The 16,578-nt window shown below is 44.3% G+C and overlaps 1 protein-coding gene across 1 annotated transcript in view; it reads left to right on the top strand.

The window, feature by feature from the left end:
* FMC1 (formation of mitochondrial complex V assembly factor 1 homolog) overlaps positions 1-8,837 on the top strand; it is a 56,715-nt gene extending 47,878 nt beyond the window's left edge. Inside the window, exon 2 of the mRNA XM_073592803.1 lies at positions 8,540-8,837. Coding sequence (XP_073448904.1) covers positions 8,540-8,743 — 204 coding nt within the window. The 3' untranslated portion in view covers positions 8,744-8,837. The remainder of the gene's footprint in view (positions 1-8,539) is intronic.
* Positions 8,838-16,578: the final 7,741 nt, after the last annotated feature.

Below are 16,578 nucleotides of genomic sequence, written 5' to 3'. Positions count from 1 at the left end.
ATTACTTATTGTTTTCTTTTAAACAATTGTACCTGCTAATTCCAGGTCTTTCTGAAGCTCTCCACAAGTGCTCCGTCCTTGGCTCTTGGACAACTCTTCTGATAATTCTTTTCTCTAGTCTATCCAGGACAGCACTAGAGAGGCTCTGCCTCCGTAGGCAGGAAACTTTAAATCCATAAAGGGCGGCTTCCGTCCCTCTTCTCCAGTCTGTGTTTCCTCCACCGGAGGAGGCTGGATGGGAGCTCTCCTTCCCCCTGAGCCTAGGCAGGGCTGCCTAAGGAGGAGGGGGAAGAAGGTCTGCAGGTACCTGTAAGCAGGGATGGCAGGCATCTAAGTGCCCAAGTCAGGCTGCAAGGAGCTAATCCTCCATTAATAGCCTGGGGAATGCAGGAGGAGGGCAGGGACCTCCAGCACATCGCTTCCCGTTTCCAGGTCGCGCAGCGAGCGTGGACGCAGAATTCATGGCAGTTTAAAAAACACCAGGCACGGCAAGCGGGCAGTCCTGATCCACCAACAGCATCGTGATGCTCCAGTAGGACTTGGCAGACTTAGCAGAACCAAGTGGCAGTGGTGCCGGCCCAGCTCAGATTTGCCTTTGGACTACAGGGCGGGGGGGTGGACTCAGTGCTAGCACCCATTTCCCCCCCCCCTCCCCCTATTGAGACAGGATCCAGGCTAAAGAGTCATGCGAGTCCCATCAACGGCGGGTGCCTCCCTTCCCTTCTCTTCTCTCCTCCTCTTGTCTCAGGCTCAGCCCAAAGAACCAGAGAGATCGGGGGAAGAAGAGGTGTCCATCTTGTGCAAACAAATTCAACGAAGGGTGGAACAAGCCCCTTTTGTAAACCCTGTATTGATAAATTTGTTTACAAGGAGGCAACTGGGACATGCAAAGAAAGAAAGGAATGAAGGCTATAAAGTCAATGCTGTCAAACCTCGAAACCCCCCAAAAAACAGCCATAGCCCCCCTTTTTACGAAAGTCCTGGCAGAGGCACTGGGCCCCCTGAGGCTAAAAGGAATCTGTCATCCCATACTTGGACAACCTTTTATTTTTTGCCCCCTCTGCGCTCCAATTACAAGGAGACCTGCGAGTGGCCGTTTCCTTTTTGGAAGATCTGGGGTGATGCGGAAAATCTATCTTGCAGAGGAAAAAGTGAAAAAAGTAAAAGCAACAGCAGCCTTTTTTCAAAACAATCTGGTAGTGTCCATCTGTTCGGCCATGTCGGGTCTAGGCCTTCTGGCAGCAACAATCCTAGCAGTACCCTGGGCAAGGGCCCATTTCAGGTGTCTCCAGGCCAATATCCTGAGCAGCTGGGATGGGGTGCACGAATCGCTGGACGCCACTTTCCACCTATCTCCAAAGACCAAAAGGTCTCTGTGTTGGTGGAGGAACGAAGAGAACCTTGTGCAGGGTCTACTATAGTCTCTTCCGGTGTCCGCCTGTATTACCACTAGGGTTGTCCCGATACCACTTTTTTAGGACCGAGTACAAGTACCGATACTTTTTTTCAAGTACTCGCCGATACCGATACTTTTTTTTAATGTCACGTGACAGTGTGTTTTTTTTTTTTTAACACTGCTTTCTTTTTTTGGGGGGGGGGAGAGGGTGAACGGTGTATGTGTGTGTGTTTTTGTTTTTTTTTTATTTATTTACAATTTTTATTTTTTAAAATAATATTTTTTTTATACTTTATTGCAATATGTGTGTTTTTTTTTTTTTTTTTTTTTTTTTTTTTTTTATCAGCGCTGTTGGGGGGCTTTGGTGAGATATCAGGGGTCTTAACAGACCTCTGATATCTCCCCCTTGAGACAGAGAAAGAGACCGAGGATAGAGATTCCCCAGTCCCTTTCTCTGCAGCCTCAGCTGCACTGAGAATGAATGGAGAGAAGACAGCGGCTCCTCTCCATTCATAAACTGAGACATCGTAATCACAGGAGATTACAATGTTTCAGTTATGTGAATGGACAGAGTCAGCTGACTCTGTCTATTCACAAAGCAAGGAGGAGGAGGACGGCGGAACGGAGGGGGACAGAAAAGGAGAGGGGATCGGAGGGGACAGTCACAGCGGAGAGGCACAGAGAAGGAGAGGGGATCGGAGGGGACAGTCACAGCGGAGAGGCACAGAGAAGGAGAGGGGATCGGAGGGAACAGTCACAGCGGAGAGGCACAGAGAAGGAGAGGGGATCGGAGGGGACAGTCACAGCGGAGAGGCACAGAGAAGGAGAGGGGATCGGAGGGGACAGTCACAGCGGAGAGGCACAGAGAAGGAGAGGGGATCGGAGGGGACAGTCACAGCGGAGAGGCACAGAGAAGGAGAGGGGATCGGAGGGAACAGTCACAGCGGAGAGGCACAGAGAAGGAGAGGGGAACGGAGGGGGACAGTCACAGCGGAGAGGCACAGAGAAGGAGAGGGGAACGGAGGGGACAGTCACAGCGGAGAGGCACAGAGGAGGAGAGGGGAACGGAGGGGACAGCCACAGCGGAGAGGCACAGAGAAGGAGAGGGGAACGGAGGGGACAGTCACAGCGGAGAGGCACAGAGGAGGAGAGGGGAACGGAGGGGACAGTCACAGCGGAGAGGCACAGAGAAGGAGAGGGGAACGGAGGGGACAGTCACAGCGGAGAGGCACAGAGAAGGAGAGGGGAACGGAGGGGGACAGCGGAGAGGGACAGAGGAAAGGAGGGGACATGGAGGAGGATGCAGTAACAGTCAGCGGTGAGCGATCACCGCTGTGTCACTAAAGCAGCTGAAAGCCGGCGGGGGGGAGAATCTTGTAACTCCCCCACCGCCGATCACAGCTGTCCTCTAGGTATCGGGGGAAGCATCGGGAGCATTTGCCCGAGTACAAGTACTTGGGCAAATGCTCGGCATCGGTGCCGATACCGATACTAGTATCGGTATCGGGACAACCCTAATTACCACGGAAGCCAGTGCCTGGGGCTGGGGGGCCCACTGAGGGTCAAGAGTAGCCCAAGGGCGCTGATAGAAAACGCAGTCCCAAAGATCAGCCAACTGGAGGGAGTTGCAAGCAGTCTGGGAGGTGCTAAGAGCATTAGCCAAAGAGCTAAAAAACCACCACATACAAGTCCTCTCAGACAGTGTGGCAGCAGTGTCTTATGTAAACAAACAAGGGGATCATGGTTTCCATCCTTAATCAGGCTGGCGAGCGCCATCTTTTCTTGGGCCGAGAGGAACCTGAGGTCGATATTTATTTGTGGTCCATCTAAAGGGAGCATGGAGGTGTCATCCCAATAGGCACTGTATATTTTTTTCTAGAGGTGAGCCCCCATCCCAATTTTTAGCCAAACCTAAGCACCCCCTGAAGGAGTGCAATTCCTTTAGCGGGACTTTTTTCGCGGGGTTACCTCTAATAAAGTAGAAAGTAGTAGAAGTTTATAGTTTTTGTATAAAAATACTGTAGTTTATTAATTTAGCATCTAAAAATCATTACACATGACCTAACCATATATATACACAATAAAATGGATGCATGTAAATGGGAAAAAGTGATTCTACAAATAAATGACTAAATGCAATGATACAGGTAATAAAGAACCAATGATCATAGAACCCGACGTTTCGAGGTAAGCAAAAGGGGCTGACCTCTTCTTCAGGGGTAACGACAATTGGTCAAAATGGATATTTCATCTAGAAAATTAACAAAAAGCAGAGCAAACATAAATGGATGAATATCTCAGGCATTCACAGCAGGAGGCAGTAGAGAGCATCTAGTTTACATTATAAAGGTCAATAGACATTAACATATGTTATATCTTTAGTAAGTTCCAGGCATATACATGCAGAGATTTCATACTGACCCCTTAAGATTCATATAAACACTCCCAGGGACATTATCAGCATCTAATGCGAATCAGGAATTTGCCGCCCGTCACGGCCACACAGGGATCACAGAACCGAGGCTCAAGGAGATGGGGAAAATACCAGGTGAATCACAGGAAAAAGAACCAGGGTGGACTGAGGTTGCTTCACAAAGGATATCCCCAGTATAAGAACAGACACAGTCCTCCCCTCACTGCGAAGGCTTGAGACAGCATGTTTGATGGAGTTAGAGGGTGGGGGAGTACAATCCTGCTTCAATGAAAATATTTCAATGAGAGTCTTCAAAAAGAGAGCCTAGTATAAATATAATACTATTCTCAGAATTGTAAGGAATATTGGGGTTAGCAGATTTACCCGAGATTGTAAATATAGAACATATATGACACGTACCTAAAAACTGGGGATAAAAGGAACCAGATCATGGGTCCCAATTTCAGCAACAGGAGGTATTTAAATGATACCCCAGAATCAAAAATGGGCAGGGGTCCAAGAAAGTATGCAGGTTCCCTGGTTGGGTGCGAGTCCGCATAAGTCTGCAGATTATAAAACACAACAGGGAAATATTATAGGTAAGTAAGCGGTTAACCGTCTGTAAAATTTCCAAACATCCCAACCAGAGGGGGTCCATGCATTTACCTGCCTGTCTCAGCTTCCTCCAAGCACGTCTGTGTGGTGTCAGTAGCAGCTGATTAATGCAGTGCTGGAGGAGTTTAAATGTGTGTTTAATTGCAGTGGGTGGGGATGTCCAATCAGCAACCTGATTGGCTAAACCATGAGTATGGGGCTTTTTTTTTTTTTTTTTTTTTTTGGTCACAGGCAGGGAGGACGTGAGATGTCTGTCAAGGATATCCCCCGGGCAGAGCGACACACAGCGTTATCCCCACAAAGCACTCCCTGGAGTGAAAGCATCCACAACAGGGAGGGGATGGACCTGTATGACAGCGCTGTGTTTGGCGGGGGGCGGAGCCAGCGCGACGTGGAGGATTCCCCCATGCGCCTCGAAGTCCCGCAGCGCAGAGCTGGCGTGCCCGTTGTCATGGAGATCCATGACACAGACTGCCAGAGAGAGGGGGGTCCGGGAGCGCTCTGAAGGGAGCGCTCCTCGGTCTCCCCCGGGTGCGCTGAGTGAGCTAACACAGCCCACGGCCTGGATAAATGGAAGGGAAAGGAGTGAATGTGATTGGCTAAGGGGGAAGAGGAGAAGAAAGGAAAACAAACCAGAAATAGGGGACACAGACATGCAAAAAGGGTGTAAAGAAGGAAGTAACAGTGAATGGAGAAGTGACAGCAGAAAGTACTTTCACCTGGTATTTTCCCCATCTCCTTGAGCCTCGGTTCTGTGATCCCTGTGTGGCCGTGACGGGCGGCAAATTCCTGATTCACATTAGATGCTGATAATGTCCCTGGGAGTGTTTATATGAATCTTAAGGGGTCAGTATGAAATCTCTGCATGTATATGCCTGGAACTTACTAAAGATATAACATATGTTAAGGTCTATTGACCTTTATAATGTAAACTAGATGCTCTCTACTGCCTCCTGCTGTGAATGCCTGAGATATTCATCCATTTATGTTTGCTCTGCTTTTTAATTTTCTAGATGAAATATCAATTTTGACCAATTGTCGTTACCCCTGAAGAAGAGGTCAACCCCTTTTGCTTACCTCGAAACGTCGGGTTCTATGATCATTGGTTCTTTATTACCTGTATCATTGCATTTAGTCATTTATTTGTAGAATCACTTTTTCCCATTTACATGCATCCATTTTATTGTGTGTATATGTATGTATATATATATATATAATGGTTAGGTCATGTGTAATGATTTTTAGATGCTAAATTAATAAACTACAGTATTTTTATACAAAAACTATAAATTTCTACTACTTTCTACTTTATTAGAGGTAACCCCGCGAAAAAAGTCCCGCTAGAGGAATTGCACTCCTTCAGGGGGTGCTTAGGTTTATCTAAAGGGAGCGGACAATCATGTGGCGGACTTTCTGAGCCTACACCAAGTGTACGAGTCAGAATGGGGACTGAACATGGAAGTCTTCCAGCTAGTGGCAGAGAAATGGGAACTCCCAGAGGTGGATTTGTTCACCAACAAGTCAGATGCCAAGGTTCCAGTGTACTTCTTGTTGGAAAGAGAAGCAGGGGTCAAGGGGATAGACTCTTTTGCCCAGAAGTTGGCATTTTGTCTACGCTATACCCCCCCCCCCCCACAATTCAAACTCATTCCCCTGGACCTGAGGAAGTTTGTTCAGGAGCACACCACAATGATCCTGGTGGTCTCTTATTGGCTGAAGAGACCTTGGCTTTTCACACTGCTGTATCTGGCAGGAAGGTTCTGCTGTCCCAGGGCCCAGTCCTTTTGCCGAAAATACAGAGCCTGAAATTGTCAGCTTGGTGTCTGAGGAAAGCCTCCTGAGGTCTAAGGGGCTCTTAGACAGGGTGTTAAATACAATTCTTTCCAGGCGAAAGAAAGTAACCAATGTATGTTAAATATTGGAAAGTTTTCTGTTCATGGCTAGACACCAAGAAGGTGTCTGCAGATATTCCAGCCGTCTTGGAGTTTTTACAAGATGGCACGGACCAAGAACTGGCCATTAGTACATTGAAAGTTCAGGTATCAGCCTCGTCTCATGTCTTTTTAGTGGCCATCTCCTCCACAGCCAGGCGCATTAGCGAGCTGCAGGCACTTTCCATTAAGGAACTTTTCAGAAAAATTTTTGAAGACAGACTGGTATTGCGTACAGACCCGGGGTTCTTGCCTAAAGTGGTTTCAAAATTACACAGGACTCAGGAAATTGTTTTGCCTTCTTTCTGTGGGCCCTCAACCAATCCAAAAGAAACGGAATTCCGCCGGACATGAGAGCCTGTGTCTTACGGTATCTGGAATTGTCGGGAGGCATTAGAAAATCCAATGCTCTATTTATTTTGCATTCGGGAAAAAAATTGGGGTTCCAAGCTCCGAAAGGCACAATCACAAGGTGGGTCAAACAAGCTATTGTGGAAGTTTACAAGATTTTAAAAAATGTTTTTTTTGTTTTTTGTTTTTTTTGCCGAGCAGCAACATGGTCAAGCTACTAGACTTTCATGAAGCACTATAGATTGGACCTTATCACAGCGCAAGACCAAGCGTTTGGGAGAAAAGTCCTCCAAGCGGTAGTCACTCCTCCCCCCCCCCCCCCCCCTTAATCTGGTAAATTTTCGTTGATCCTCTCTTGTGCTGTCCTGGACAGACTAGAGAAAACCAGAGTTAGACTTACCAGTAACTCTGTTTCTGGGAGTTGTCCAGGCCAGCAGGTATTCCCTCCCTATATGCTTAACTTTGGACAAGTGTTTTTGTTTCAGAAGCCGTTCCGGGGAAGTTCTCGGATAAAGACTGGGGAAGAGCGACGGAAGCCACCCTTTATGGATTTAAATTTTGTTTCCTGCCTCTGGAGGTGGAGCCTATCTCTCTAGTGCTGTCCCGGACGACTCCCAGCAACAGAGTTACCAGTAATCTAACTCTTGTTTTCACTCCTCTGTCAGAAATCTTGCGAGGAGCACCTGGTTGTGGCCAGTGTACGGTGAAATGCTATTCTTTCCACTTCTGGATTATGGCCCCAACAGTGCTCACTGGAACATTCAGAAGTTTAGAAATCCTTCTGCAACCAATGCCATCAGTAAGTATGTTTTGCAACAATATTGTTGCAAAGGTCTTTTGAGAGCTCCTTTGCTTTTACCCATCATGTTTCTCGTGTGGCAACTTTTTATAGGCCATCAGTTCAGACTTAACCAGCTGATATTAATTTGCACTGGCAAGGGGCATGATTGCTTGATAGATTTCAGCTGGTGTCTTGGTTTCCATGCCTTGTTGCACCTCCCTTTTCTTCATGCGTTCAATACTTTTTCCCTGTGTCATTCCATTTTTATTACACATAACTTGAATTTCTGAACTTATTTGTTTTGGCTTCTTTGTATGGATTGCATGGGTTATTATTTGACGTGAAAATTTCATGTCAATAGCCCCTTTAGAAATATATTTACCTAGAAAAATAGTGATCTGTTCAATACTTATTACCCGCTGTATATAGGGATAGGGGAAATGATTCACACACACACACACACACACACACACACTGAACTGGATTGACTGGAGTCTTTATTCAACCTTACCAACTATGTGGTAGATGGCATAAAGCTGAATTTCCCCTTTAAAATTCAACAGTATAAATAGTAGCATGTGCTGAAGTCATGACTGTGGATCTGGTTAATGAAACGTAAGCGTGCATGCACCTGACTTCCTAAGGTCCAGCTGTACACTCACAACTTTATTCAGGTTTCTGTAAAATACTTTAATAAAAAATAGTCTAGTTGTCTCTATCCATTTCCTATTAAAGTGGCAGTAAAGTGGATTTATATGTTTTTACCTACAGGTAAGCCTATAATAAGGCTTACCTGTAGGTACTGTAAATATCTCCTAAACGTGCACCATGTATCTGCCAATGTCACCGGCGCATGCGCGCTGAAGAAACGGCATACCCGTGCCGTAAAAAATGACTACCGCGTGGTTCGGTTTTGAGTTTACTACAGCTTTAAATGCTAGTTGCTAAAAAATGATCCAAGTGTGTGGCCAGCATTAGACCTTATTTTCAGTGCTGTAAAATCTGCTGTAAAAAGATAGCTGTGCTTAAATATTTATTTTTTACTTTCACAGGTAACTAGTGAGAAGCTCTGCCAGGCTCAGCAAGAACTTCAGTTTCAGGCTTCCACTTATTTCTGCCTTCTCCAAAGTGTCAGGAATCAACTAATTTTCCATGAGGAATTCCATGCTAAAGGAGACCGTTCCCCTGAGGAAGTCGCTGGTCTTGTCGGTCTCAAGTTACCACAGCAACCTGGAGGAAAGGGTTGGGAAACCTAATGCTTAGAATTAACGTCTTGTTAAATAGAAAACGAAGCAATGTAAACTTTTTTTTTTTTTTTTTTTTCTTATAAAATTAAAAGTTTATGCAAATATTTAAGGACAGTTTGTCATTCTTCCTAAATTGATTTGGTGGAAATACTTCCTGAATTGCTGAAACAGAAATGCTAGAAGTGTTGTATGTTTCATTTCTTCAAAAAGAAAATACTATTGGTCATAAATTATTGCTGTTCAAAACCAGACATATTTTCATAAATTCACACACTGTCAACAGGAAACTGTAGGGGGCAGCAGTCAAAGGACAGAACCACAAAATCAGAAATACCTAGGAGATATGTATGTGTGTGTTGTTGTAATGTTCACCGATTTATGTGGGACATTATTATATGTATATACACATACAGTCAATATTAACCAGGCCAGAATTGAGTTGACGATGGTCTATTTGTCCAAACCAACTCAATTTTAATATAACAGCTGAAAACCCTTTGATGTGTTAGTCTCATGCAAGTCTACCTAGGGGTGTGAGGTATGGGCTGTTAACCTAATTGAACATTTCAAAGGGTACATTGTTTAAAGGACCATAGAAGAAATATTTATTGATGGTAATTAGACTTGAGGGGGTAACAATGGGATCAAGGAGTGTTTTGGGTTGGCCTAGCGGAGGCTCCCTCCTGTGGGGCTAATTTATCAGGGGGGCTTGTTGATATGCAGGAATGTAGGTATTCCCAAAAGGTATTCAAAAGGGTGTTCAGGTGGTATACACATATCTAAAGGGGACTTGTTGATGTTGATATGCGGGAGTGCAAATTGGGGTGGTTCACGGCTGTTCACGGCTGTTTGTTGTTGTCTGTTTGAAAGACTAAAGCTAATCAAAGTCCTAAATTGAAACGGCCAATCAAATTGCTCAGCCATTCAATATTTAGTGAATATAACACGGCATTCAGTCTATAGGTTTGGGGAGTGAGGCTCGTCTGTGTATGAGAGAGGCTTGTCTGTGTATGCACACTCGGACCTAAGACATGGGGTTCTGAATTATATCTACTCTGTCGGATCTTTTTGTCATCTGTGGACTTTGGACTTTGTTCTGTGTTGGAAGTCAATAAAGTGCATCTCTCTGGAAGAATTGGGTTGCTGCGGAAGAGTACTTACATCATCATTATAATAATACCTAAATATTAATTATCATACCCACGCTACATCATATATATATATATATATATATATATATATATATATATATATATATATATATATATATATATATATATATATATATATATATATATATATATATATATATATATATATATATAATTTTCTCTCTCATACTGGTCACTGGAAGTTCAACATGGCAAAGAACTCTGAGGATCTGAAAAAAAGAATTGTTGCTCTACATAGCACGGTGGCCAAGACCATACAGTGGTTTAACAGGACAGGTTCCACTCAGAACAGGCCTCGCCATGGTTGACCAAAGAAGTGGAGTGCACGTGCTTAGCGTCATATCCAGAGCTTGTCTTTGGGAAATGGATGTATGAATGCTGCCAGCGTTGCTGCAGAGGTTGAAGCAGTGGGGGTCAGCCTGTAAGTGCTCAGACCATACGCCACACTGCATTAAATTGGTCTGCATGGCTGTCTTCCCAGAAAGAAGCCTCTTCTAAAGATGATGCACAAGAAAGCCTGCAGTTTGCTGAAGGCAAGCAGACTAAGATAAACTTATTTGGTTCAGATGGTGTCAAGCATGTGTGATGGCAACCAGGTGAGGAGTACAAAGACAAGTGTGTCTTGCCTACAGTCAAGCATGGTGGTGGGAGTGTCATGGTCTGGGGCTGCATGAGTGCTGCCGGCACTGGGGAGCCACAGTTCATTGAGGGAACCATGAATGTACTGTGACATACTGAAGCAGAGCATGATCCCCTCCGCCGCAGGGCAGTATTCCAACATAACAACCCCAAACACACCTCCAAGACGATCACTGCCTTCCTAAAGAAGCAGAGGGTAAAGGTGATGGACTGGCCAAGCATGTCTCCAGACCTAAACCCTATTGAGCATCTGTGGGGCATCCTCAAATGGAAGGTGGAGGAGCGCAAGGTCTCTAACATCCACCAGTTCCGTGTTGTCGTCATGGAGGTGTGGAAGAGGACTCCGGTGGCAACCTGTGAAGCTCTGGTGAACTCCATGCCCAAGAGGGTTAAGGCAGTGCTGGAAAATAATGGTGGCCACAAAAAATATTGACACTTTGGGCCGAATTTGGACACTTTTGTTACCAGCAATTTAGACATTAATGGCTGCTCAGTTATTTTGAGGGGACAGCAAATTTACACTGTCATACAAGCTGTGCACTCACTACATTGTAGCAAAGTGTAATTTCTTCAGCGTTGTCACATGAAAAGATAGAATAAAATATTTACAAAAATGTGAGGTGTGTACTCACTGTTGTGAGAGTGTGTCAGTGTGTATGTGTGTATATGTATATATATGTATGTGTGTATATATAAAATGTGTGTATATACACACACAGTTGTGCTCATAAGTTTATGTTTACATACCCTGGCAGAATTTGATTTATTGGCAATTTTGCAGAGAATATGAATGATAACACAACTTTTTCTTTCGCTCATGGATAGTGTTTGGCTTATTAATCAACTGTGTTTACTCCTTTTTTTTTTTTTTTTTTTTTTTTTTTTAAATCATAATGGCAACACCGTTCATTGATAAAAAAAAAAAAAAAAATGGCTTCAGCCAAACACTAACTATGAGTGAGAAAAGTTTTTGTGTTATTCATCTTCTCTGAAAAATGGCCAGAAAAATCATATCTATCTATATTCACAAAAGTGAGTACACCCCTCACATTTTTGGAAATAATTAATTTATTATATCTTTTTTCATGTGACAATACTGAAGAAATGACACTTTTCTACAATATAAAGTAGTGAGTGTGCAGCTTGTATAACGGTGTAAATTTGCTGTCCCCTTAATTAACCACTTCAATACCGGGCTATAGTCATATGACATCTGCAGATGGGATCTCCCATCCTGGGCGGGAGTCATATGACGTCCTCGGCTTCTCGCCGCTCTTGCGGCCCCCCGGGGTCTGCAGCGCGGCGATCGTGGATGAGGTGTGTCCCTCGGACACAGCCCATCCCAGATCATTGTAGAGAGCCAATAAAAAATGGCTCTTTACCATGTGACCGGCTGTGTCCAATCACAGCCGGTCCCATGTACTGTCTACGTGCACAGCGCTCGTGCACCCCCCTAGGGCGCATGCAGAGTGGCAATCAGAGACGAGGCTGGTCACCCTGACATAGCCCAACCCCGATCGCAGTAAAGAGCCAATGAAATTGGCTCTTTACCACATGACCAGCTGTGTCCAATCACAGCCGGTCACAGAATGTCAACAAACCGCGGTAACGAGAGGTTACCGGGTTCTGCTCCTCACACACCGATCGTGTGTGAGAAGGAGATTGCGGTAACATCTCGTTACCGCTTAGTGTACACCAATCACACTGATTGCCACCCCCCCTAATAAAGAGGACCTGTCACCAGCCATCAAAGTGCCAGAGTACCTGTCGCAGCCCATGTGAGTACCCGAGTACCTGTCGCAGTTCATCCGAGTACCTCTCGCAGTTCATCTGAGTACCCGAGTACCTGTCACAGTCCATCTGAGTGCCTATCGCAGTTCATCTGAGTACCTGAACACCTGTCACAGCCCATCTGAGTACCTGTCACCAGCCCATCGGAGTACCCGAGTACCTATCTGCAGCTCATGCCTCATTAAATATATGTTGGGGTGTTTTCTTTCCAAAATGGGGTTATTTTGTGGGTAATGCCATTGTCCTGGTGCTCCGGGGCATTCAAAAGTGATAGGTAGGAATGAAATGAGATGTGTAATTTATGCCCCTAGAACGCCTGAAGGTACTACTTCAATGTTGGGCCTCTGTATGTGGCCAGGCTGTGTAAAAGTCTCACACATGTGGTATCGCCATACTCCGGAGTAGCAGTATGTGTTTTGGTTTGTCATTTTTGCTATATACATGCTTTAAGTTAGAAAAATCTTATAAACTGAACACTTTGTGTAAAAAAAAAAAAAAAAAAAAAAAAAAAAAAAAAAAAAAAACACACTTTAATTTTCTTTCCACATTTTCCGAAGACTTGTGGAAAAAAATGAACCGTTCAAAAGACTCCTTATGCCTTATAGAATAGACATTGGGGTGTTTGCTTTCCAAAATGGGGTCATTTTGAGGGTAATTCCACTGTTCTGGTGCTCCAAGGCCTTCACAAATGTAATGCCGCATACACACGACCGGACTTTACGGCATACTTTGTCCTGCGGACTTTTCAACGGACTTCTTTACGAAGGACTTTCCGAATGAACGGACTTGCCTACACACGATCAACCAAAGTCCGACGGATTCGTACGTGATGACGTACGACCGGACTAAAATAAGGAAGTTCATAGCCAGTAGCCAATAGCTGCCCTAGTGTCAGTTTTTGTCCGTCGGACTAGCATACAGACGAGCGGACTTTTCGACCGGGCTCGAGTCTGTCAAAAAGATTTGAAACGTTTCATTTCTAGGTTCGTCAAACTTTTGGGGAAAAAAAGTCAGCTGGAGCCCACACACGATCGAATTGTCCGACGGACTCCGGTTCGCCGGACCAAGTATGCCGTAAAGTCCGGTCGTGTGTGCACGGCATAATAGGTCGTTAGGAAATTAGAGGTGTAATTCATGTTCCTAGAACCCCTGATGGTGCTCCCTGCATCTCGGACCTCTCTGTGTGGCCAGGCTGTGTAAAAGTTACATGTGGTAGCCCCATACTCGGGAGAAGTAGCAGAATGTATTTTGGGGTGTAATTGGAAGTTTGCATATGCTGTGTGTGAAAAATAACTTGTTATGACAATTTTGTGAAAAAGAAAAAAAATCTTAATTTTCCCAAGAATTGTGGGGAAAAAAATTACAACTTCAAAAAACTCACCATGCCTCTTACTAAATACCTTTTGACTGTCTACTTTTCAAAAAGGGCTCATTTGGTGGGTATTTGTACTTTCCTGATATTTCAGAGCCTCAAGAAATGAGATGGGCCGTCAGTGCATCAGATGTGATCAATTTTCAATGATTTGCACCATTGCTTGTAAACTCTAACTTTCACAGAGCCTAAATAATATCCACTAATTTGGGTTATTTTTACCAAAGAGATGTAGCAGTATAAATGTTGGCCCAAATTTATGAACAAAAATGACTTATTTGCAAAATTTTATCATGGAAACGAAAAGTGTTTTTTTATTTTTTTTTTTCAAAATTTTTGCTCTTTTTTAACTTATGTCGCAAAAAATAAAAAACCCAGTGGTGGTTAAATACCACCAAAAGAGAGCTCTATTTGTATGAAAAAAAGATAAAAATTTTGTTTGGGTACAGTGTTGCATGATTGAGTAATTGGCATTCAAAAAGTGAGAGCGCTGAAAGCTAAAAATTGGTCTGGGAAGGAAGGGTGTATAAATGCCCTGTATTGAAGTGGTTAAAATAACTCAACACATGGCCATTAATGTCTAAACCGCTGGCAACAAAAGTGAGTAAACCCTTAACTGAAATCGTCCTAATTGGGCCCAAAGACCATTATTTTCCAGCACTGCCTTAACCCTCTTGGGCATGGAGTTCACCAAAGCGTCACAGGTTGCCACTGGAGTCCTCTTCCACTTCTCCATGACAACATCATGGAGATGGTTGATGTTGGAGACTGTGCGCTCCTCCACCTTCCGTTTGAGGATGCCCCACAAATGCTCAATCGGGTTTAGGTCTGGAGACATGCTTGGCCAGTCTATCACCTTTACCCTCAGCTTCTTTAGCAAGGCAGTGGTCATCTTGGAGGTGTGTGTGGGGTTATGTTGGAATACGGCCCTGCGGCCTCCGAAGGGAGGGGATCATGCTCTGCTTCAGTATGTCACAATACATGTTGGCATTCATGGATCCCTCAATAAACTATAGCTCTCTAGTGCTGGCAGCACTCATGCAGCCCCAGACCATGACACTCTCACCACCATGCTTGACTGTAGGCAAGACACACACACTTGACGCGCATCTGAACCAAGTAAGTTTATCTTGGTCTCAGACCACAGGACATGGTTTTCAGTAATCCATGTTCTTAGTCTGCTTATCTTCAGCAAACTGTTTGCGGGCTTTCTTGTGCAAAATCTTCAGAAGAGGCTTCCTTCTGGGATGACAGCCATGCAGACCAATTTGATGCGGTGTATGGTCTGAGCACTAACAGGCTGACCACCACCACCCCTTCCCAAAGACGACCTCTGGATATGACGCTGACCATGTGCACTCAACTTTTTTTGGTCGACGATGGCGAGGCCTGTTCTGAGTAGAACCTGTCCTGTTAAACTGCTGTATGTTCTTGGCCACCGTGCTGCAGCTCAGTTTCAGGGTCTTGGCAATCTTCTTCTAGCCTAGGCCATCTTATGTAGAGCAACAATTCCTTCTTTTTTTCAGATCCTCAGAGTGCTTTGCCATGAGGTGCCATGTTCAACTTCCAGTGACCAGTAGGAGAGAGAGAGAGCGATAACACCAAAATTAACACACCTGCTCCCCATTCACACCTGAGACCTTGTAACACTGAGCCACATGACAACGGAGAGAGAAAATGGCTAATTGGGCCCAATTTGGATATTTTCACTTAGGGGTGTACTCACTTTTGTTGCCAGCAGTTTAGCCATTAATGGCTGTGTGTTGAGTTATTTTAGGGAACCGCAAATTTACACTATACAAGTTGTACACGTACTACTTTACATTGTAGCAAAGAGTAATTTCTTCAGTGTTGTCACATGAAAGGATACGATAAAATATTTACAAAAATGTATTTACGAGAGAGAGATTATGCTGTGACTCCCGAAGCGCAAAGGAAGAAAAGCGCAGACAGACTTTATGCTATAATATAAAGACACACATGTCAATAGAGTTATAGCAAAATTTGTTAGTGAACCCTTATGGACTTTAAGACATTTGTGTATTTTCGGTGCCTATAAAGTATAGATTTTATTACAAATTTACTAAAATATAGTAGTGCAAGTTAAAATTCTCACAATGGCATACTACCCAAACTACAGCATAAACATCAACAAAACCACCAACAGAGCCCCATCATAACCATATTCAATGCACCAGTGAATTGCAGTCATTAATGTCTGGGCAGGGTTGGTGTAATTTGATGTAGCAGATTAAAGCTCTGTGTTTCGTGCCATAGTGCTTCTTCAGGAGCTTAGAATAAATATTAGTATGGGTTAGCGCATTATAAAGCTAACGTGATCGCTTTTAAGAACAATCAAAGGAGCAGTGGGTGTGCAGACTGTCATCTAAAATATCAGATATCTATACTGAGTAGTAGAGGACCAATGTACTTGGATAAATTCTCAGCCACAGATGTCCCATAGGTTAATACTGGTAGCATGGGGTATAATAGGTATAAAATGATACATCTAGATCCTGGGGTATAAAACTAGCAGACTCTTCATAGGATTCCCCCTAGTTGCTAGACCATATAATTAATGCAGCGATGTTCCAGCCATAGGCTAACTAGATTACAGGACTGCGTGGCAATTTATCCAATTCTTATAATGGCCTCCTCACCAAGGTCCGCTCGAGTGAAAAAAGAGACTTTAATGGTATGGGCATGGTTACACGGCATTCCATTGCACTGACATTAGATGCCGCTGTCTGAGGAGGACTACACCGATCGTTTGGCTGGGCCTTAGAAGGTTGGGTGAGAGATACACCAGTTTACACTTCAGGTCCACTGTGACCGCGGTGCACCGTTGGATCACTGATCCTGTTGCTTGC

This window comes from Aquarana catesbeiana, linkage group LG07 (assembly GCF_042186555.1).
Source record: "Aquarana catesbeiana isolate 2022-GZ linkage group LG07, ASM4218655v1, whole genome shotgun sequence".
Taxonomy (NCBI): Eukaryota; Metazoa; Chordata; class Amphibia; order Anura; family Ranidae; genus Aquarana; species Aquarana catesbeiana.
Note: the sequence above shows the minus strand (reverse complement) of the source record. Positions and strands in the feature narration are given on the sequence as shown.